Source organism: Chrysochloris asiatica, unplaced genomic scaffold, assembly GCF_000296735.1.
Source record: "Chrysochloris asiatica unplaced genomic scaffold, ChrAsi1.0 scaffold00066, whole genome shotgun sequence".
NCBI classification, from domain to species: domain Eukaryota; kingdom Metazoa; phylum Chordata; class Mammalia; order Afrosoricida; family Chrysochloridae; genus Chrysochloris; species Chrysochloris asiatica.
This window is the reverse complement of record NW_006408584.1, coordinates 1,383,063-1,408,054: the sequence shown is the minus strand read 5'-3', so window position 1 is coordinate 1,408,054 and position 24,992 is coordinate 1,383,063. Positions and strand designations below refer to the sequence as shown.

The following is a 24,992-nucleotide window of genomic DNA, read 5'->3' as shown; positions in this document are numbered from 1 at the left end:
GACAGGGTTGTATTCTTTCACCATACTAATTCAACCTGTATGCTAAGCAAATCATCCGAGAAGCTGGGTTATATGAAGAATTGCTATGATTTCAACTCATAGCAATCCTACATAGGTGAAACTATCTTGGATTTGAGAACAAGTCTGGAACCAGACTGTAGGAATAGTGCTGAATTTTCAGGTAAGTTTATTCTCTACCTCATGTGAAGCTGGAAGTCTCAGAAAGCTTCTTAACATGAGAAAGCAATGGACTGCAATTTGAATTTGACAGTGATATAATTAGAAATAATGGAAGGAAGTTAGAGAGCAGGCTAATATAACTAACTTCCCAGTCTTGAACATGTGGAAAAACAGTACATATGGAAATAAAAGGTTTAACTTCAAAATATATGCAAAAGAAGAAAAAGAAACCAAAACTGACCAACCAAAAACCAAAACCCAAACAAGAACCTCCCTCACTATATGCCACCTATATAAAAGAAGTAAAAGTACTTTCATCCAAGGGTGAATGAAAAGAGAAAATAAAAAAGATAACTGATGTTTCTGACTCAGGTGAAAAGAAAAATACTGACAGGAAAAAGGGTTTGTGAGGAAAATAGGTTGTAGGCTGTCTTGCTTTGAAGGAAATGGTGATGAGTTTTGGTCTTGAAAATTCTGAACTTTAGGTGACAACAAATAAAACTAGAAAGGCATAGTAGGTAGTTGACAATGGAATCAGATGTTTTTTATTATTGTCAGGTTTGGAGATGTATGATAATCATAAGGGAGTTGAGTACAAGGATAGAATAATGTTCTAGAGGCCAAGAGCCTTTGAAATTTGAAGAATAAAAACATCATGGAATCACATAGTATAGCTGAGCTTTTTGTTTCTTTTTCAGAAGAGAGACCAAATTATGGCTCTTGCAATTAAGGGCTATGTGAACATAAACAATTTATCCAACCTTTCTGAGTCTCAGTTTCTTAATCAATATAAATCTCATATGGGTATTGTGAGGCTATGAATGTATCTAGCACAGTGGAACAGACTGGTTTGCCCTCTACTATTAACCTAAAGTTTGAAGGTTTGAACCTGCCCAAAGGAGCTCTGGTAGTGTAATGTTTATGAATCGGGCTGCGAACCACAAGGTTAGCAGTTCGAAACTATCAGCTGTTGCGTGGGAGGAAGATGAGGCATTTTGTTCCCGTAAAGATTTACAGCCTCGGAAACCCTGTACAGGGTTGCTATGGGTTGTAATTTACTTGACAGCACTTACCAACAACAACAATGGTGCCAACTCAGGGAGGTCTGCTCATCTGCTCTCACACAAACCCTTATGGAGAAGTTCTAGTCTGTAACCTATGAGGTTGTCATGAGTTGGAGCTGACTCAACAGGAATTTGTTTTTGTTTTCTAAATTTTTAGTGCAGAACATGGTTAGCTTCCTTTTTTCCTAAAGAGCTCAAAACAAACAAAATCCTGTTGTCAAGTCAATGTACAGTGACCCTGTGGTACAGAGTAGAATTGACTCTTAGGGTTTCCAAGGTTGCAAGGAAACTAACATGGGAAAAGAAATCACTGGTTTCTTGAAAAAAGATTCAGAGTAAAGGAGTGACTTTCAGGAGATCTGTTTCCACTAAGTTCTTGCTGCTAAAAAATGCCATTAAGTTGGTTCTGACACACAGGAACTCTGTCTCTATAGAGTTTCCTAAGAGTTGCTGGTAGGTTTGAACCACTATACTTGCGGTTAACAGCCTAGTGATTATCCTACAGCACCAAATCATGATGACACCAAGTAATGGGGGTTTAAGTCCAAGTTTAATAAGACAAGGAATAAGTTCAAGGTAAGAAAACTGAATGTGGTATGATGGTGGTGGTTATGTGCCATGGAGTCAGTTTCAACTCACAGCTACACTCTATAGGCTTCTGAGGCTGTAAATCTTTACTGGGGCAGAAAGCGTCGTCTTTCTCCCATGGCACTGCTGGTAGTTTTGAGCTACTGACCTTGAGATTAGCAGCTGGACTCATAACCACTACACAACAGTGCAGGGAAAAAATGACAACATTAAAGGGCAAAAGAAACATTTTCTAAGATAATTTAGATCTATGAGGATGATGAAAGAAAGAGTCAATGGAAAAAGGAAAAGATTGAAATGCAGAGAAAAGAGGAGATAACTAAAGCAGCAAAGCAAAGAAAAAGAAGCAGGGAGTGAGGCTGAAAATACAGGTGGGGTTTACAATGCTTTTTAAGCCTAAAGAAAGGGAAAAAAATCAGTTGATTTTGACTCATTATGACTCTACAGGACCAAGTAGAACTGCCCAACAGGATTTTCAACATCATAATGTTTACGGAAGCTAACGTTCTCCTGCAGAGCTCCTGATTTGAATCATCATACTATCAGTTAGCAGCTGAGCTTCTTAACCACAGCACCACCAGGGCTTGTTTTCCTAAGCATAGATGAGAACATGCTAGTGTTGGTTTACAGGCAGTTATATTAAGAAAGTGAAAAAAGCAGGAAATATAGTACATGTTGGCCTATTTCTTATGAAGGAGGTCCTGAAGAGAGTTGGAAAAGACAGAGCTCAATTATATTCCAGAGCAAAGGGGTGAGGCTTTCTATCATCCTGATTACAACTGGAAATCCAACAAGGGTATTAAAAAAAAGAGTGCCACGCTGCAATGAAATCCTAGTGAAGTTAAAGTGAATTTATTCCATCTCCTGTTAAGATTTTAATAGAACAGAATGCAGTGATTCAAGGACGAAAAAAAAAAAAAAAAAAGAAGAACTTTGTTAAAGCCATTTCCATGGGATTATGTTGCTAAGATTGGTTTTGCAAATAAAGCACTTTATCAAATAAAATTGGATGGATGAGCTCTTTTGTTTAGGTAGCAAACACAAGTAACTCAATAGAACATAAAAAAACTGCTAAAACCAATATTAATAAAGAATTTAGAACAAAGAAAAAGACGTACTGAAGTTTAATCACATACTATCCTTCATACTTTAAGATATATCTACTCTGTTTCCTTTCTCATTTTATATAAATGCCTTTATTTTCTTTCTTTTTAATAAAGTTTTATTTTTTAAATCAAATCATAATTACCCACAGTGAGTTTCAAAAACAAAACCTACTACGTATATTCAGATCAGAAAAAATATATTTGGGAATAGAGGGAATGCCAGAAAGGTATGCATGCAAAGCCAAATGAAACAGTACTAACAATTGGTGCTGAGAGGACTGACTACTAGCACAGTGGAAAACTGGCAGAAACATTGTGCAGTTAGTACGCATTAAAAGAAATCACTAATGAAACAAAACTGACATTTTAGGGTGTAGCCATAATTCGTTTTCCTAAGGCACAACTCTACCAAAGAAAATGAGAAACAATTCTAATTTAGCAAATTTTACTCAAATGTGTCCTTGTACACAATGTAAAATCCAATACCATGGTTACAAATAAACCTAGTACATCATGGTGTGGCGGTGAAGGATAAACACACTGGACTGCTAATCACAAGGTCAGCAATTCAAAGCACCAGTCGCTCCTTGGAAACCCCAGGGTTACTATGAATTGGAGCTGACTTGATGGTATTTAACAACAATAAAAAGTATTAAAAAGGAGGAAACAAAATGTAGACTGTATTTTTTTAAAGGAACATTGTGAAGCCTTAAAAAAAAAAATTCTTAAATTTTATCAATAAAACTCATTTAATAAAATTTAGTAAGACTTCAATTCCACTAGAAATTATACATTTATTTTCAAGTATACATATTTAACCCCTACAAAATGAACAACCAAAATGTAAACGGAAAATAATACTTTCAAACTAAAAGCAAAGATACAAATATATACTATGAATATTGGCACATCAAAAGCAATTCTGTAAAGGTCAAATGGGAGTATTTCCATGGTCTTGTTTGAAAATAGTGGCAGTGATAGTTAAGATGACTGATTTTATACTATTTATTACTTTATTTTCTACTATTGTTGTTAAGTGCCATCGAGTCAGTACCGACTCACAGCGACTCTGTATGTACCAAGGAGTGGCTGGTCAGTTTGAACTGCTGACCTTGTGGTTCAAACCCACCTTGCAGTCCAGTGCATTATCATGTAGCACCAAACAGGTCTATAGTGCTTTCAAAATAGCAAAGGAAAATGTAAAATCTACAAGTTTTTGTAGCAGCCTAGCAGTCCTTAATTCTCTACATTTAATGAGAAAACATGTTCACTGTAGTTAAGGAAAAGCATACATACAGAGCTTAAATAGGTAGAATAAATTACATTATATGGGGGTATTTATTATGCAAAGAAGAAACTAAAACCTGCTTTTTAGCAGAAGTAAAATTAGTCCAAAAGATGCCTTAATAGGCAAAGTTAAAGAATAGGCATCCATGTTTTCATCCTGTCATGTAATTTCATTCTACACACTAAATTTTGCAATAAATGTTCTTTCTCTTTAAACTTTTCTACTCTGTAACACTGACTTTCAGTACATACTTCAGAAATGTCACACATTGCTTGTCTATTCTGCTCACTAAAAGGCTGTGTTACTTACAATAAAAGGAAAGGCAGAAATGAAAATGAAAAAGGTATATGAAGGCAATTTTTAAGTCAGTTTCAAATCTGAACTTCAGATTTCTCTTCCCTTCCCTAGAGAGCAGAGAACACACATTGTCAATATTCATGTGGGAAAAGTGACAGTTGTGAGGAGAAGAGAGAGTGAGAATATCCTGTAGCCAATCCCCTCTGATACATTGTTGTTAAGTGCTGTGGAGTTGGTTCTGACCCATAGCGACCCTGTATAGAGTTTCCTAGGAACCACTGGTGAGCTTGAACTGCTGACCTTGCAGTTCAAACGGCCTTGCAGTCTGGCACATTATCTCACAACATCACATCAAGATTCCCTCTGATACATACAGTTACTGAAATTAATGGTCAGAACAGTTTTAAGTATGAGATGTGGGATGAAATTAGTTTATTCATAGATCCTGTTTGAATTGACAAGGATTCCAATCTAAGCTAATAAAGGCTTTTAAATGGTACGTATTTAAAGTCTTAGATAATTTGGTTCATTTGATTTAGTCTGATGTCATTGCTTTCTTTCCCACAGAAAACAGAACAAGCTGTCCTAAACTTCTTTCCTTTTTATGGGGACCCAATTAGAGGGGTTCCTGTGGGAGAAAGATGAGGTTTTCTGTTTCCACAAAGATTTACAGCCTTGAAAACCCTATGTAGGGTCACAATGAGTTGGAAAAGACTTGATGGCATTTAACATTGAAGGGGCTTTTCTATTATTAAAAAAATTATACTTCCTTTACATGAACTTTACTATTAACAGTTTGTACTTGACAACAACAAATACATAAATGATAACCCTAGGTGGTGATTAGTTCATTTTAAGGAGCACCAATGGTACCGTGGAGCATAGTGGTTACAAGTGGTTAACTTCAAGGTTACAGAGTGGTTAACCTCAAGGTTAGCAGTTCAAAACTATTAGGGGTTCCGCAAGGGAAAAAGAAGGCTTTCTACTCCTGTAAAGATGTACAGCCTTGGAAACCCTATGTAAGTTTGCTCTGAGTCAGAACCGACTCCACAGCACACCACCACCACCACCACCACCACCACCAAGAAGCAAAGATTACAGTGGATGTTAAATATTAAGAATGTCCCACCTTGGTAGAGGATGTGACTTCCTCCAAACCCTTAGTTCCCTTTGGAGCACAGTCTGATTCCACTTTATAAGACTGCTTTGGAAAAACTTGCTCTGTTGCCCTCAATCTTGCATCTGGCTCCTTGTATTTGACTCATTACATCCGACCTCCAGTTTGTAGGACTTTCAGCCCACTACCTGACTTGATTCACTAGTTCCTGCAGCCCCGTGCATCAACAGTCTGACCTGCCAATTTGGGTTTCTCAGCTCCAGAGATTAAGTAGGTGAGAAGATTCCTCCAGACTCATCAGTGAACTACAGATTTGGTGCTTATCAGCGTCCACATTTTGTGAGCCTTTTCTTCTAACAATTGTGTTTTATAAGACGCTGCAGCATGTTGCAAAACCCTGGGACTTCAGAGAAGGGAGAAGTTGTGATTGATATCAAGGACTATGTCAGAAAAGCCACACAGTTGGGATGTCTTTAACTTCCAATTCATAGGGATCAACCTTGTGCTGATTTTTACAAAAGAACTTATTCATGCAATCCAGAGAGGCAAAGACATCAGAGATGGAGACAGTAATGAAGACACGGAGAGAGAAGAGAGCAGCTGAGGACTCCAAACACATGGAAAGAGAAAGACTGAGTGCTGGCAGCCAGAAGGCAGGCTTACTAAATGTGTCCTTTGGTTGTTTAAATTAGTATATTGTTTTTGTGTACATAACCCCCACCCAAAACAAAAAACTAAAAACAAAAAAACAGGGAATTGAAGCAAATACTGTAGAATGATGATGCACGGAGGAGAGTGTAATCATTGCAATGAAATGATGAGTAAAAAACCGACATTCTCCCAGCTAAACTATGACTCAATTCACAATAAAAACTTAAAAAACAACAACAAAAAAAAACACCTCAGTGACTCCCATAAATTGAAAGGTACCAGTTTTTAGGATAATGATCATTATTACATCTTAAAGACACTTAGTCCACATATTTAAAGAAGAGTGATTTATTTCTGTTTTATGCAGTTACTCATATCTGTTACACTTCTCCCAGGCAAGAATATGTGCTAATGGAAGACACAATTTGTGTGGGTAAACTCAATTCTTGAAGAAAAAAAAAAGAAGTTATTCATGCAACAATACAACATTGCATAGTCTTTAGGTACATTTTCCTCAGAAACAAAAATAAAATTCAAATGAAGAAAAAATCTTGCCCATTTTAGCACTACACTTATTTATTTATTATATTTTGGGATTGATACACCTGGACCAATAAACAAAATAGTGGTAAATGGAGAAAAGACTGAAGCTGTTAAGGACTTCATTTTGCTTGGATACACAATCAACACTCGTGGAAGCAGAAGTCAACAAATCAGACAATGTATTGAATTGGGCAAATCTGCTGCAAACGACCTCTTTAGAGTGTTCAAGAGCAAAGATGTTAGTTTGAGGACTAAAGTGTGCCTGATTTAAGCCATGGTGTGTTCAATCACAACATATATATATGAAAGTTGGACAATGAACAAGGAAGACTGGAGATGCATTTGAATTATGGTGCTGGAGAAGAACGCATTGCAAGTCCACATTATTGAAAGTACTATGGACTGCCAAAAGAACAAACAAATCTGTCTTGGAAGAAGTGTAGCCAGAATGCTTCTTGGAAACAAGGATGGTGAGACTTTGTGTCTTGTACTTTGAACATGTTGTCAGGAGGGATTAGTCCTTGGAGAATGATCTCATGCTTGGTCAAGTGGAGGATCAGCGAAAAAGAGGAAGAATTCCAACAAGATGGATTGACACAGTGGGCTTACGTGTAACAGCAACAGTGGACCCAAATTTAACAATTGTGAAGATGGTACAAGACCAGGAAGTGTTTTGCTCTATTGTGCATAGGGTTGCTCTAAGTCAGAACTGACTGGATGACACCTAACAACAAGAAGTATAGATGGTGTGAAGTGGAGAATAAAAATATTCTAACTTTAGTCTTTCCTCTATTTTAGAATCATAAATCAAAATATTGTCCATTAATTTGAATTTACTCTTACCTAAATGAGATAGCAATTAGTATCTGGCTAAATCAAATAAAAAATCAGTATCTCCCATAGTATATTCCACCACCAGTTTGTCATACTGTGGTAATTGCATATACTGGAAGCTATATATTGGTATCTCAAATGCAGGGTCACCCATGGTAAACTGGTTTCAGTTGCACTTCCAGTCTAAGTCTACTTCCTAAAATACTCAATGAAAACCTTATGGATTACAAGGGAATACTGTCAGATTCTTGCTTTGGACACATCATCAGGAGGAATCTATTACTGGAAAAGGACACCACGTCTGGTGAAGCAGAAGGCCACTAAGAGTGAGAAATACCAAAAGTGATATGGATTGGCACAACAGCCACAATGATGAACTCAAAAATGCTGGAGATCATGAGGATGACGTAGGTCCAGGCGACTTTTCGTTCTGTTGTACATACAGTCACCATGAATTGGAGTCATCTCAACAGCAGCTACCCATATATCACAGCATATTAAATGAAACAGGATTCCAATGCTCCAGGTGATTCAACAGACAACTAGGCAATAATTTAGACTTGATTTTTAAAATAGATTCATGCAAGAAGAGATTCTAGGAAATTTATTTGTCTTGGAAGCTTTTAAATGAGTACTCTATAAACTTCCTTTTATGAACTCATTCTTAACAACATGCTGGAATGACTTTTGAAAGCAATAGGGTTAGAGGCAGGTATATGTCAGGTATAAAATGAAGTTGAAATCTATATATGATGATCAGATTAAACATAAATACATACTTATATGCTGTTGTTGTCAGGTACTGGCAAGTTGGTTTTGATTCATAGCCGTCTTGTATAGGGTTTTCCAGGCTGTAAATCTTTACAGGAGCAGAAACCCTCATCATTCTCCTACAAAGTGGTTGGTGGGTTTCAACTGCTGACATTGTTGTTAGCAGTCCAATGCTTATCTATCCTACAGCATCACCAGCTGTCCTCATATACTCATATGTTGTTGTTAAGTGCCATCGAGTTGGTTCCAACTCATAGTGACCCTGTATAGGGTTTCCAAAGAGAGGCTGGTGAACTTTGTGGTTCAAAGCGAACTTGTGGTCTAGTGCTTTATCCCACAGTGCCACACCTGGCTATATAACTATTAATATGCCCACACACCACACTGTCTTCAGGAAACGTGAACTTTCCTGTTCAGTATGATTTGACTGGCTACAATTAGATTGAAGGAATTAATTTATCTGGACAGAGAATGGAATTTAGTGTATGAGAAGTTGTTTTTCATGTTAACGCCAATGTTGATCAAGAGAAGGGGGCTTTGCTAATGAACTTGATCATTTCAGCTCTTTTGAGAAAACATGCCTTATAGAAAGGAGAGCTACTTAAGCTACATTTTATGAGGGATTCTTCTTATTTTGAATTACCTCCTTTTGCTCTGATTACATTCTCAGCAGTGAATTTGGGCACAAACTAACTGATCTTTTAAAGAGAGTTAGCAATATTCATACAACGTAATCGTGTTCAGGATTACATATCAAACTCCTATGAATCTGGGTAATAGCAATAATGTTGTTGCTACTGTGCGCTGTCCAGTTGGTTCTGACTCATAGTGACCCTGTAGAGGTTTCCTTGAGAGGCTGGTGGTTTGAACTGCTGACATTGTGGTTAGCAGTGCAGTGCTTATCCTGCAGTACCACACAAGTCACAATAAAAAGAATATGTCAGAATGAGTAAAGGATGTCTTCCTTGAGGATTATGCTAAGATCTACCTGTATTAGATATGGGATCAAACTGACAACAGCAACTCCAAAGATTAGGATAGAACTCTTAGGCAGCAGTGAGTTTGTTAATGGAGGAGGAACATCTCTGAAAAAGTGGATGAGAATGATTGCATAACTTAAAAGAATGCAATCAACATCACTGAAGTGTGTATGTAGAAACTGCTGCATTAGTGTTTACAGTGGTATGTATTATCAAAAAAAACCAAAACAAGTTATTAAAAAAGAATATATCAGGATGCTTTTGGTGACTAACAATAAAACCCTGATTCAAAATAACTTAAAGTAAAGGGATTTATTACCTTACATAACAGGACGTTCCAAATTAATAAGATTTAGTTAGCGTTATTAAGCTCACAGATGACATTATGCACCCAATCCTTTCCTTCTTTCTTTCCAATTTACTATTTTTAGTGTGCTTGGCTAACACCCTTTCTAGATGCAAATTGCAGGTGTTCTTGTTACTACATCCTCATACATCAATGTCCCAAACACATACAATGCATTACTTTCCCTAGACTTCTTTTCAAAATCTAAAAAATCTTTCTCTACATGTCTCCTCCCATTTAACAGATCAGAACTGGACCACATGAAATACATGGGAGCAAAGAGGAATAGATTAACATGATTAGCTGAGAACTAATATACATTCAACTCTTGACACTTGGAATAGAGGAAGTCACTCAGATGGTTGCGGCTTTTTAGTCAGAAGTCTAAGTGATGGGATATAACCCCTGTGTAAGGTAAGGTACTGTGATCATTTTATTACTCTTACCATATGGCACTGTGGTATTAGGTGTCTCCTGATTTCAACCTATATCCTTCTCTGTATCACAATGTTATAATAATGACTATATCTTCTTTGTTTAATTAATCTTTATCATACCAATTGAGATATAATTACCGCCTTTCATAATTTTTGTTTGTTTATTGGTCTGTTGGCTTAGTGGAAAGAGGACCTAAAATGGCAAGAAAGCAGTCTCAGTTTTCAATTCAAATTGTGTCTCTGGTATCTTCCTTTGGGTACTAAGGCCATTAAACCTGCTGAGCTAAGAAATAAGGAAGCTGAATCACAAGTTTTGTTAAGTGGATCACTAGATACAACAGTAGGGAAGACACTGCTATGCCTGCCCAAAGACCATTACCTTATTTCCATTGTTTTTAGCATCTCAGATACAGTTGAATATCATGATAAATCTAAACCAATCATGTAATCCTTGAAATTTTGTTCTAGGAGTGTAGGGATGGACTCCTGGTATCATGCTATAGGATCTGCACTGGACTGAGAACCACAAGGTCAGCAGTTCAAACCGACCATCTGCTCCTTGGAAACCCTATACAGGGTCACTATGAGTTAAAATGACTTGATGGCACTTAACAATAGTCTAGGGGTAGAGTCCTGGTGTAGCATTGTAGGATAACCACTGGACTGCTAAGTGAAGGTCAGCGACTCAAACTCACCAGCTGCTCCTTGGAAACCCTATACAGGGTTGCTATGCGTCGGAGTTGACTTGATGGCATACAACAACAATAACAACAAAAGTCTTGGGGTTCTCCTGTGAGTCAATTCTGACCAACAGTAAATCAGCAGAAGACATCTGATAATGATTTTTCCTTCCTATGTAGGATAAGCATTGGACTTCAAGCCATAAGATCAACAGTTCTAGCCCACAGACAGCTCTGTAATTGAAAGATGAGGTTTTCTACTTCTGCAAAGATTTACAGCCTCTGTAATCCTATACAGGGTCACTAAGAGTCGGAATTGACTTGAAGGTACTTAACAACAACAATAAAAACAAGGGTAAGAACTATGAGGAATGAGCTTTTTTTTTTCTGCCCTCTCTGCCTTTTTTGTGTGTGTGTTTGCTTGGGGCAGTGTCATGTGAGAATGAGGTATTTTGAGCTATGCTAGCTATCCTGTAATTAAGAGAAGACAAAAGTCAATTCCTGAGGGTCCATGATAAATTCACTAACCACTGAAATAATTCTGGGACACCCATTTCTGAGATTCTTTTTAAATAAATAAGTATATATAGCTTAAACTTATTAGTTAGACTCTGTTTCTTACAGTCAAAAACTCAAAAGTCCTACTACAAATAGCAGATCATAAAATGCAGAATTGGCTGAGAAGATCAGCACAATGAAGGGTAGTGAGGACTCAATTATTTGTAGGTAGATTTTTTATTTTACTATGAGCCAGGAACTTGGGAATCTGAATTTCTCCTTTGTTTTCCTTTTGCTATCAGCTACTGTTCACAGCATGCCTGTTTTACTGTCACAGCCTGGCTCCTAACTTCTCTTATAACGTAAGTTTGTTTCTACATTATATACTTTCATTAGAAACACATATACTTTCATTAGAAAGAGACAGCCAAATGTTTATACCTACAGAACTAAAGATAAAACCTTAAAAGACAAAACTAAAGTACCTTAGAGGTCTGCTAGTCTCTAATGGGAATGTCTTTGTGTTTGAGGATATAATAGAGTTAGTGTAGAGAAGTAGACATATGAATATAAGAATGAATTGTCTATTAGCTCAGCAAATTATTTGGCATGGATACTTATACTAATTTGAATTCAATTATTATTCTCAGGTTAGTAGTCCTACCCTTATTTTCTAAACTGACATTTTCCAAAGTGTATTAGATGGCAACCAACATATAGTCATCTCAAACAGGAAGCCACTCACATTTATTTTTAGTCAATTACAATGCTGTCCCTATTTCTCCAAGTCTATTAATACTGAACTCTCAGTATTCATGTAATAAATACTATCAAACTGAAGGAAACAAATTTTTATTTAAAAATTCATAATAAAAAACCAACAGAAGACTAGACAATAGGTAAAACAACCACCAGATAACTGTTAATAAATAAACGACTTTTCAATCTAGGTGTCTATTTTTTAAGATAACATCTTTATACATAGTACAATTACAGCTAATTTATACTGGCTTGTCTTCAAAGTAGATTCCCTGGAATATTTTTTTTTTAATTAAAAAAAAGGCATTTCAAATAGATTTGGAAAATACTGCATATAACAGGCCTCTCTTAGATATTCACAACATATTGCTGCTGTTGTTAAGTGCCATGGAGTTGGTTCCAACTCATAGCAAGATAACCTATACAGGGTTTCTAAGGAGCAGCTGGTGAGTTTGAACTGCTGACTTTGTGGTTCAAACCAACCTTGCAGTGAAGTGCTTATCCTACAGAGCTACAGCAGGACTCCTTCAATATATTAAAGGATTTAAGAAGTTATGCTATAAACAAGCCAACAAATCATAACTAATCATTGCCCAAATTTATAAGATTTGAGAACCCCTTTGTCAGTTATTGTGGAATAATTGGTCTAAAGAATACTCTTCAGAATAGAGTATATAGTCTGTTCATGATAATTTTTGTAAAATGCATAAAATTATATGCATGTGAGTCTTTCTGTATGAATACAGGATAAATGTGCTATATACTTAGAAAAAAAAGAAGACTTCTTCTACCTAACACCACTGAAAATAACACACACACACATACACACACACAAACCTCCTTTTAAAAATGCAGCTTCAGCAAACAAAAATAAGCTTATAGTATATGAGAGGACTTCACAATGTAACATTATCTATCAATTCCATTTTTCCATGGGCTGTTTGAAGACCCCTCATATTAGTGTTAAACTGTAATCACTACCAATTTTTCCATAAAATGTTTTATATACTAAATGGAGTATATATTGTTTATGGACTGGTAAATACACTTATTTTATTATAATACTGCCAGAAGAATAAAAATGATACAAAGAACTTGTACATGCAGGAGAAGTACAGTCTAATATAAACTAATGTTTTTCAACATATTTCTTTATTAGAATGTAGTTACCTGCCACAAAGCACACAAGTTCATGCACAAGATCAAGACGTTACATACAACTGAGATCACAATGTCATGCATATAACAACAGCGTGCCAGATTATCGTACCACAAACTGTGCAGATGTTCTCCCCCACCCCATGAGCCACTGCCAGCAGTTGCTGTGGAGTTTGGTTACCCACATCCATGACATGAACGATGTCCTTTGGAGAATCTTGTTCCCTGTGGCTGTAAGTATTCTTATTTTTATAATATTTTAATGATGTTTGCTATCAAAATGTTAAGTACAGAACTGGTAATTATGAAAAAACTTTTTACAATACTGAACATTTATATACATCTTATCTCAGGCACTTGCAATAAACACCACTTATGTTTAAGCATATCATTAAACTAATTTACTTCTCAGGTTTAGATGAACCCAAAATAATACGTTCAATGACTGTATTCCAGTAATGGAAAATAAATCAATCTCTAAAAAGTCCTCTATGATTTCTATTACTCAATACTTCGCAGCAAGATCCACTCTATGGATATGGCTAATGCAGGACTCATACAGATGCATTCTTTATAATAAGAGTATAAGGATAACTACTTTACTTATATGGTTTCAATTTTGAAGACATATCTTGATTAAAAATTAACCAAATTGACATTAATTATATATATGAATGAAAAAATAGAATTTAGTCAATTACAAAGCTTCTCCTATTTCACAGCAACTATCAAGTGAATTTCAATGTCTTTCTTTGCCTATTTATAGCTTACCTGTAGCCTGACAAAACATTTTATTCTGGTATTAGATGATACCTACTAAATTACTATTGTTCATGAAGTACAGAACCAGAATTCTGGAGTTATATGATACTTTGAGTGGTTCAACACTATGCCTCTCAGATTTGTGAATTAAATACTTCTGGAATGTCCCAGGATAGCTTTAAATCAATCCATCAAGTAAAGAAAAAGGAAATACAGCCAACTCTCAAGGATAATGGGAGGTAGGATGGATAAGTGAAATCCGAAGATCAAAAAATCTTATTTTTCTAGATAATAACTTCAACCCTCTCTCTTAGCAAACACTGACTTCAATATAAAAAAGAAAAAAAAAATTGTCAGATGAAAAAGGACTTAAATTGACCTCTTTTTCTCTGTCTCCCTCCAAACACTCTATAGGAGTACCTTATAGGAGGTACTAATAAGAACTCTGGAGTCTGACATATATAGCTTCAACATGTAAACATATTTTTTATTTAACTTTTCCAATTCTGATATTTACAACTATCCATATCACACTCTAGTATATGAGGCACAATATATATTTTCAACTTTGCATAAAAAGAATGGCTTTATAATCTATAATTTTTAAAAACTGGTATTCCTTTAGTAAGGAATGACTACTCACTGTAATCAATATCAGCAGTTATAGCTAAATTTTCTAACTTTGTAAATCTGCAATAATTATAATTACTTACCATATTATATTTTCTAAAAATATAACCCTTCATAGTATCAAACTATCAAAATAGGAGTTTTATTAAACATCAGTATAATTCATGACGGGAGTTAGTATGCCTTGATAAAGTGGGCATAATAAGACTAAGGCTAATAATAATAGTTGCCTTGCCTGATTCTAAAATATATGGAGTAAAATACTCCACTGTTTGGCCTCAGATCTTTTCCAGTAATCCTCATTCAATTACCTCATGAGAGTAAGGCAAGTACAATCTTATTAAAAAGCTCTTCATATATATTATTTCAATTAGCAACAACTAACATCAAATTCTAATAACTAAAAACAATAAAGGCCCTGACAAAGATGCCATTCTTTAAATACATAAGTGCATCAGAATCTCTTACACAGAGCAAGTACACTACAGCAAAAGATCAGAAATGTGACATGCTTACTGTTGCTATATATTTACAAGATAGACAACTGGGATTTGACCAAGAACAAAATAAAAACAAGAATAAAAAGCATCAGAAAAAATTACATGCAATAAAGGAACAAGAACAAAATCAAAACTGTGGCAAATAAAGAACTTGTCTTATAAGGAAACATTATGAGATTCTAATGCTGATTTCAAGTATATAATCTGAACTTTAAATTCCTATAATAATTCTACTTTTATTAAGAGCATTAGTCTCCTATTCACTGGAAGTAAAGCCTCTTTAAAAAGTAGAGAAGAGATAGGGAAAAAATATCTAAATTTAAATAGTATACCAGACTTTATAATATATATGTAGTTAACTATTTTTAGGGATAAGACAACTAATAATAAGCATTTGTATCAGTAAAACTTTGTAAAGATGTTTCAATTTTCAGTAAGGAAGAAATCATATATAACAAGTGAAAACTTTTTTTTTTTCACTTCTTAAAAGAGGAAGTTATTTGTTTTATGATATGCATATTTACTTCTGTTTGGTAATCAAATTAAAATATTATATACATGGGTGATATACTTCCATAATTATAACATAGCGAATGATGTTTTCAGAAAATGTCTGATTGTATGATTTGAGAAGTATATTTACTATCTCTACAGAAAATGAAAAAAAGTTTTTGAAAATTAAACTAAAATAATTGTCTGCTAAATTCTTCCATAGTAAAATAATATACCAAAAAAGTAGCCATTGCTAGTGCTATGTAACTCATTTAGATCTCCAAGAATTAGTCTAGGTGATAGTTAAACATTTCTGAAAAGAGTAACTTTTCCAGATATATTAAAATAAAAATAGTAAGAGAAAAATCAGCGAAAGAATTATATTTATATTTTGATCATTTCCATACCTTGGTTCAAAGAAGAATTAATTCATCAACATGAAATAACTCAATTTTATAATGGAATCTTGAGTTTCTATGTCAACAAGCAATTACATTTTAAAGGCATTATTTAAAAACAAAATTTTGTGTCAGAAACTAGAACCATGACCTCTGTGCTACCACTGATAAAAGTAACATTATCGCTATAAAGAAATATTAAAATAGGAAGAAAATACTGCAGATAGAACTTAATGAACATAGTATGTTTTGATTATCCAAATTTTGCTCTCCCCATCTGATACTGCCCTGACATCCTGATATCAGGTCCAAGAGAGGACTACATCTATGTCATGGAAGCTGCCATACAAAGTATGCAAGCAGAAAGACTGCAACATGACACGGTAAAGTGAAAATGTCTATGTCATGTAGCAATAATTTCAGATATTGAGCTTCTGAGTGATTGAACAGGTATGTTCAATGACTTGTTAGTTTATTTGCAATTTTTTTATATTGGGAAACTGCAGCAAAAGTGTAGTAAAGTTCCACTGTTACAAGTACTCAGGTATTTCACTTACTTCATCTGGGTTGGCATTAAAGGTGAGGCTGCCTTCATCCAGTTGCATATACAGTTTTCTAAAAGAAAATCCAAGAGGTGGGTTCTTATTGTATATGGAACAGTGACCCCAAGTGGATTTGCACAACCTATAAAAAGAAGAGCAAATCCGACAAGAAAGCATTACTGTATTTAATTTCCTAAGTTAAATATGCATACACATGACAAAATAGTGACATGAAATGAAATAATAGTTTGGAACTCTCTTTACAGCACTTAGCAACAACAACTAATAGTTCTGGGTTCAAAATATTTAATCTTATACTTATTTTGTATTGGTTTTCTAGAGTATGATAGCTAGATAACTTAAGATTTATCATTTGATAATACTCAATAAATGAGAGTAACAATGATTAATGATATTCATGAATACTATGTGAAGTTTAAGGGGTCCTGGTGTGGCACTGTGGGTTAATGCGCCAAACTGCAAGGTCGGTTTGAACCACAAGGTTGGTGGTTCAAGCTCACCAGTCAGTTACTCCTTGGAAACCCTACACAGGGTCACTGTGCGTCAGAACCAACTCAAGGGCACATAACAACAACGTCTGAAGTTAAGACAAACTATTGATAATAATAGCAGTAACAGCTAACCTTTACTGAGAGTTTACTAGATGTCAGAAATATTTTCAGCAATTTAATTACATTAAATTGCTTAATCCTTACAATAAACCTATGATGTTGGTGCTACAGAGAAATAAACAAACAAAGATGTTAAATAAGTTGCCTACATTACACAGCTATTTGTACAGGTAAAATCTGAATCTAAGAAATCTTAACTCCAGTTCACAATTCATAAGCTAATAAACTAAACTTTTATCAATAAGCTAAGCTGGGTCTACTGAGTGAGTCATGTACTGCATTGTGAAATATTCTCTAAACTGAATGGGAGAAAAGATTACAGGGTGGTAGGGAGAAGTTTCTTCTTTTTTAGCAATACACATATTAAACAAGTACACTTAGCAGATTAATTATTTTTCAATGTCACACCTTCAATATACACATACATCAAAACATATATTAAAACATTAAATAATTCATCTGCTCAATGTGCTTGTTAATATGTGTATTGCTTAAAAAAACAAACAAAAAAAAAAGCAGAAATTTCTTCCCCTGTCTCTACTATCTCCACACCCACAACTCAGCAATCTTTTACCCCAATCACTTTCAAAGATTTCCTGGTGCAGTGCTGCAGGATAAGCACTGGACTGCTAACCACAAGATCAACAGTTCAAGCCCACCAGCTGCTCCTTGGAAACACAGTCACTATGAGCCAGACTAGATTACATGGCACTTAACAACAGCAAACATCAAAACTTGTGTTGTTAAATAGAGCAGCTTTTAAAATATTGTTTCACAAGTCTGCTTCTTTCTCATCATATTGATATGCTACAGTTTAAAATTTTTGTAAAACCTAAAATAGTTTATAACACATGATTCACTAGTTTCTGGAAATTGGGGTAGTTGTTACTAGAATTAATCAAAGGCACTGATGTTAGGTGTTGTTGAGTCTGTTCTGACTAATTAATAGTGGCCCTATGCTTTGTTAGCATAGTGGTTACGAGTCATGCTGCTAACCTCAAGGTTAAGAGTTTGAAACTACCAGCTATTCCACAGGAGAAAGATGAGGCTTTCTACTCCCATAAGATTTACAGCCTCAAAAATCCTATGCAAGGTCGCTATGAGTCAGAATTGACCTCACGGCACACCACCACCACCATCATGCAAACAGAACGAAATACTGCTTGGTCCTGCACAATCCTCACAGTTGCTAAATTTATGTCCACTGTTGTTGCAACTGTGCCATTCCACCTCATTGGAGGTCTTCTATTTCGCTAACCTTCCACTTTGCTAAGCATGAAGTACTTCTCCAGGGACTGATCCATCCTGAAAACATGTACAAAGTATGGAAGACCAAGTCTTATCATTCTGGCTTCTAAGGAGCACTCTGGCTATACTTCTTCCATCACAGATTTGTTTGTTCTACTGGTAGTCTATGGTACTTTTAACATTTTTTCTTCACACCATAGCTCAAATGCATCAATTCTTCTATGGTCTTCTTATTCACTGTCCAATTTTCACATGCATATGAGGTTATTAAAAATACCATGTCTTTGGTCAGGCGCATTTTAATCCTCAAACTGACATCTTTGCTCATAAACACTTTAAAGAAGTCTTATGCAGCAGATTTGCCCAATGTAATATGTCATTTGATTCTTGACTGCTGATTTCATGAGTGTTGATAGTAGATCCAAGCAAAATGAAGTCTTTGGCAACTTCAAAACTTTCTCTTTTGTCATGATGTTATTTATTGGTCCAATTGTACAGAAAGCTGTAGTGTTTGACCTTCATCTGTAAGTTTTTTTGTTTTGTTTTTGTTTTTTTTTTCATCAGTATTTTAAGTCCTCTTCTCTTCCAGCAAGCAAGGTTGTATCATCTATATATCTCAGGTTGTTAATGAGTCTTCCTCCAAAACCAAAGTCACATTATTCTTCATATAACCTAGCTTCTCGGGTTTTTTGCTCAGCATACAGATTGAATAAGTATGGTAAAATAATACAACCCTGTCACACACTTTTCCTGATTTAAAACTATTTAGTATCCTCTGGTTCTTTCTGAATGCCTTGGTCTATATACAGGTTCCTCATGAGCACAATGAAAGGTTCTGGAAATCCATTTCTACTCTTCAAAATCTTCTCCATAGCTTGTCACAATTCACACAGTTGAAAGCCTCTGCACAGTAAATAAACCACAAGTAAACATCTTCTTGGTATTCTCTGCTTCAGCTAAGATCCATCTAACATTAGCAATGATATCCCTCATACCACATCTTTGCCTGAATATGGCTTGAAGCTCTGGAGTTTCCTGTCAATGTGTTGTTGCAGTGGTTTTTAAATTGTCTTCAGTAAACATGTAATTATATGTGATACTAACGATATTGTTTGATGATTTCCGCATTCTGTTGAGTCACCTCTCTTTGGATGGGCACAAATATGGATTTCTTCCAATGAGTTGGCCAGGTAGCTGTCTTCCAAATTTTTTGACATAGTTGAGTGACCACACCCAGTGCTGCATTAGTTTGTTGAAAGACCTCAACTCGTAGTCCATCAATTCCCAGAGATTTCTTCATTACCAATGCCCTTCAGTGCACCCTGGACTTCTTTCTTCAGTACCACAAGTTCTTCATCATATGCTACCTCTTCAAATGGTTGAATATTGACCATTTCTTTTTGGTACTGTAACTCTGTGTATTCTTTCCATCTTTGGATGCCTGTGGCATCATTCAATATTTTTCTTAAATTCCTTTGGCTTGGGAAATATTGAACATGCTATTTCCTTTAAGTTTTCTAACTCCAGGTCTTTGACGTTTTATTGTAATACTTGACTTTGTCGTTTAGATCTGCCTTTTGAAAATTTCAGTTCAGCTCTTTTATTTCCTCATTTCTTTTATATGCTTTAGTACCTCTTCGCTGGAGAGCAAGTTTCAGCATCTACTCTGACATCCATTTTGGTCTTTTCTTTCTTTCCTGTCTTTTTAATGGCTTTTTTCTTTCTTCTTGTATGATGTTCCTGATGCCATCCTACAACTCTTCTGGTGTCAAATCTGTTCTTGAGATAGTCTCTAAATTCAGGTGGATTATATTCAAGGTCATATTTTGGCTTTCATGGACTTGTTTTCATTTTCTTCAGCTTCTGCCTGAACTTACACATTGGTGGTTTCTGTTTCACAGTCTGTCCCTGGTCTTGTTTTGGCTGGTAATATTAAGCTTTTGTACTGTCTCTTCCCACAGATGTAGTCAATTTGATTTCTGAATATTCCATCTGGACAGGTCCATATGCATAGTTATACATTTTATTGTTTTAAAAGATATTTACAGTGAATAAGTTATTGTTCTTGCAAAATTCTACCCTGAAATCTCCAGCATGACTATTTATCACTAAGACCATATTTTCTAACTACTGATCCTTGCTCTTTGTTTCCAACTTTCACGTCCCAATCAACAGTAATTATCAGTATACTTTTATTTCATGTCTTATTGATTTCAAACTGAAGAAACTGGCAGAATCCTTCAGTATGCATCATCACTGAATTTATTGGTTGGTGTGGAAATTTGAATATAATAGTGGTATTAACTGGTATTCCTTGTAAATGTATGGGTATTATCCTATCCCAGTATATATCAAGATAGAGCTTGAAATGTTCTTTTTGATGATGAATGTGATGCAATTCCTCTTGAATTTGTTGTTCCCAGCATAGTAAACCATGTTTGTCAGATTAAAAATGGTCAATACAGTCCATTTCAGCTCACTAGTGCCTAAGATATTGATCTTTTTGTGTTCCATTTAATTTTTGACAACTTTTAATTTCCTGTTACCATGCTGTGGGATAAAGCACTGGATCACAAGGTCTGTTTGAACCACAAGGTCGGGTGGTTCTAAATACTAAAACTAAGTATAATAACTTGGAAACCCTATACAGGGTCACTATGAGTCAGAACCCACTCAACGGTCCTTAACAACAATTTTCCTAGATTTATACTTTGTACATTCCATGGCCTGATTATTAATGGATGATAGTTTGCAGCCATTTCTCCTCATTTTGAGTTGTGCCCATCAGCAAATGAAGGTTCTAAAAACTTTATTCCATTCACGTCATCATGGCCAACTGTACTTTTAGGAGGCAGGTCTTTCCCAGGTACATTTTGAATGCCTTTTAACCTGAAGGGTTCATCTTCTGGCACTATATTTGACAATGTTCCATGGCTATTCATAGGGCTTTCAGTGGCTAAGCATTCAAAAGTAGTCAGCCTCTCCTTCTTCCTAGTCTTAATCTGAAAGTTCAGATCAAAACTGTCTACCTTGGGTGACCTTGCTGGTATTTAAAATACCAGTGGCATAACTTCCAGCATCACAGCAACACTTAAGTTACCATGGAACAATAAATTGATAAGTAAGTGCTGTTCAGAGGCATTGCTGTTGTTCCGATTCATAGCGACCCTGTATAGGGTTTCCAAAGAGCAGCTGGTGAACTTGAACTGCTGCCCAGTTCATTAACCAGGACTCCTCAGAGACATTAGTTAGTTGTTATTACGTGAAAGCTAAAATTCTATCTTAAAGGAAATTCTTATGTACCTTATATGCTTAAATATATGTGCAATTTCTAGAGCGATGCAGGATTTTTTTAAATGTGAATTGAGTGAAGATTTACAGAGTAGATCATCAATTTTATCTTCAACAAATCATATACTTTGCTTCATTACAATGTAGATACACTTTTAATGCATCTTTGCCTTAAAACTTCTGATACCTCACGTGTCTTCAATATCATCTGCTATACATCGATATAAACATATTGAAATATTTTCACTTTCTAATATTCATTAATGATCTGTTTGCCACAAAAGTCTTTATTTCTTCACACCCACATGTATATGTAAATAAGTTGTTGTCTTAGTCTGTAACATAAAAAACTCTGAGACTATGAGTGTAAAATATTTAATATGAGGATATCTTATTTAGACCTTCGCATTTTTATCAATAATTCTAAAACTAAGTATAATAACTTGTTTAGAAAATGATTACTATTTTAGCAGTATCTTTAATCTAGTCCTATAATTTTATACTTTATTGCTAAGTTATGTGAAAACCTTAGAAGCTCCCAATATTGAATATCAGAAGTATTCAACATAACCAGATTTAAAATAAAACAAAAGCCAGTTTTTAATTTAATTTAAAGTATAATCAATTTACCATTAAGGAAAAAAAATCCAATTGACAATTTCTAATTCATACTAAACTCACACATCTTGATTAGCAACCTCTCTCTTAACTATGGTATCCTGGTGTGGCACTGTTGGCTAAGCACTGGATCAAAAAGTCAATATGAACCGCAAGTGTGTGCTTCAAACTAATCAACCACTTCTCAGAAGTCCTTGACAGGGTCACTATGAGTAGGAACCCACACGATGACACTTAACAACAACAACAACTTTTAATTATAAAGTGATCAAAATACTCAGAAAAAAGACTATTTTCTTTTGTACTATTCTTTTCCCTGTGTTATATTTGTCTGTGATGACAATTGCATCATTTTATTTCTAGATGTTAAAAGAACATCTCAATGTACAAGCACAGTTAATAATAAGTATTTCATAGAGTCATTTCATAAAAATAAAATTTAAACACAATTAAAGATATTTAAATCAATTATCAGTGGGTTTAACTTACCCTTGCCAGAGAAGTTCATCATTGGCGAGGTCCTGCCAAACACATGAAGCCAAACAGAGATCAGTTGCATTCAGGTATGACAAGATGGTAAAGCTTAGCTCAGGAGGCAACATTTCCAAATTGATGAATCCTTCTTGTTCTTTAGACTTCCTTGTCTTCAAAAGATGATATATATCAATGCCACCTTGGACTTGTTTACGATGATTGGCATTAGAAATGTTGCTCGCAGCCATTCTCCTGCTTTGTTCTCTGGTGAGGTAGCCTTGCTCGCTATAGCCTTCCTGTTGTAGCTGCTGGTTTCTGGCCACTCTCCACAGCCCCTGACCCATCTGCAAGACTGGGAGAAAGTCAGAATGTACTAAGTTTACATTAAAAGAGTAACCCATTTTCCCCAGTGGTATAACAAATCTGACACATAGCATTCATTTATCAGAATTAAAATTCCTCATTATAGCACATGAAAAGTACTATATTACAATGAATAGTTGCAACATTTTAAGTGCAAAATTGAGCCAGAAAACTGCAGAAATATTTGGTTTGATCATTATCTTTAGTCCAGTTTGCTGGCTACTTTTAAAGTCCACAAGTGAAATAATCATTTTTCACATAGTAAGATATAAAAGTCACTGATGTCCTAAAGACTCTTACAAATGATCATTGTAATGTGGACTTATAGGCCAGTATTAAATACAGCTCTGGTCAGAGCGCTGGACTTTTAGTTAAAACGCCTTTAGACCCTGTTTTTTATCACAACTCAGGCTACGCTAAGCAAGACCCTTTTAACCAAACTCCCAGATGCAGAACAGCTGTGAAATAGGCTTTTAGTTTAATTCTTGCCAGTCTACGCTTATGTTGTAGATTGTAATAAAATGTAACATGGGCCCTGAAGTCTAATTCAGAAACCTTATAAATTAGACACCTCAAACTCCATGATAAATAGCTCAGCAATAACTGATTGGTTTTATTGTTGCTTTAAATTAAAAAGCATATTGTAGATGAATTTTCCATTTCTTCTCCATGTTGCACTATAGATTTATGAGAGGTCCCTGGGAGGGTGTGTTTACTCTCCACCACCCCAGCCAGAAAAGTTATATATCTTTATCTGTTATGTTGTTGTTGTTAAGTGGGTATCAACTCACAGCGATCCTGTATAGGGTTTCTGAGGAGTGGCTGGTGAACTTGAATTAAAGGCTTTGTGGTTCAAACTGACCTTGCAGTCCAGTGCATTAACCAGCAATGTAACACCAGGACTCCTTATCTGTTATACTAACCTTCAACTACAGCAGTTGTACTTTTATCTGTTACATAAATTGGACTGCTAGTATAACATTTTAGAAATTGACTGGCCAGGACTTCCTATTTGGTATAGGCCTTAAAATATACAACAGTTTTATATTGGCAAACAAATTCACTGAAAATAACTTAAAAAAAAAAAAAAAAAGGTTTTAACTAATACAAAAACAAACAAAAGAACATGATCTCTTCTTCCCACACACAAAAAAATCATTTTATAAATTGTAATTTTTTTGGGGGGGAGGATAAGTTGAATGTTAATATGTGTATTGTAAAAATTGGAAAAAATACTGATTTCCACAGAAAATCATTGTATGTGTGTATGAGGGGACTTCAGAATGTTTGGGGGAAAATTACATTATCCTTTAACTCCAATTTTCTATGGATTTTTAAAAGTTTCCTGGTGTGTGCATGTGTATATATAAGCATTAGAGGCGCTACACTATAAACACTGTACTGCTAAACATAAGGTCAGCAGTTCAAACCCCCCAGCCTCTCTGAGGTAGAAACATGAAACTTTCTGTCCCATAAAGATGTACAGACTCAGAAATCCAATAAAGGGTCACTATGAGTAAGAACTGACTCAACAACACCCAACAACTGGTGGTGGTGTTATGCCATGGAGTCGGTTCCGACTCACAGAGACCCTGCATAGGTTTTCTGAGGCTGTAAATCCTTATTGGCGCAGAAATCTTCATCTTTCCCGTGGAACAACTGGTAGTTTCAAACTGCTGACCTTGAGGTTAGCAGCCCAACCGTAACCACTACACTACCAGAGATACACACACACACACACACAC

General features: G+C 35.3%; 1 protein-coding gene across 1 annotated transcript in view; it reads right to left on the bottom strand.

Moving 5' to 3' along the window:
- The window catches only part of FBXO8 (F-box protein 8), an 82,764-nt gene that overhangs the window by 15,034 nt on the left and 42,738 nt on the right, over window positions 1-24,992 (bottom strand). The window contains exons 2-3 of the mRNA XM_006864516.1: window positions 22,900-23,236; window positions 16,637-16,763 (exon numbers count right to left, since the gene is read on the bottom strand). Coding sequence (XP_006864578.1) covers window positions 16,637-16,763; window positions 22,900-23,228 — 456 coding nt within the window. The 5' untranslated portion in view covers window positions 23,229-23,236. The remainder of the gene's footprint in view (window positions 1-16,636; window positions 16,764-22,899; window positions 23,237-24,992) is intronic.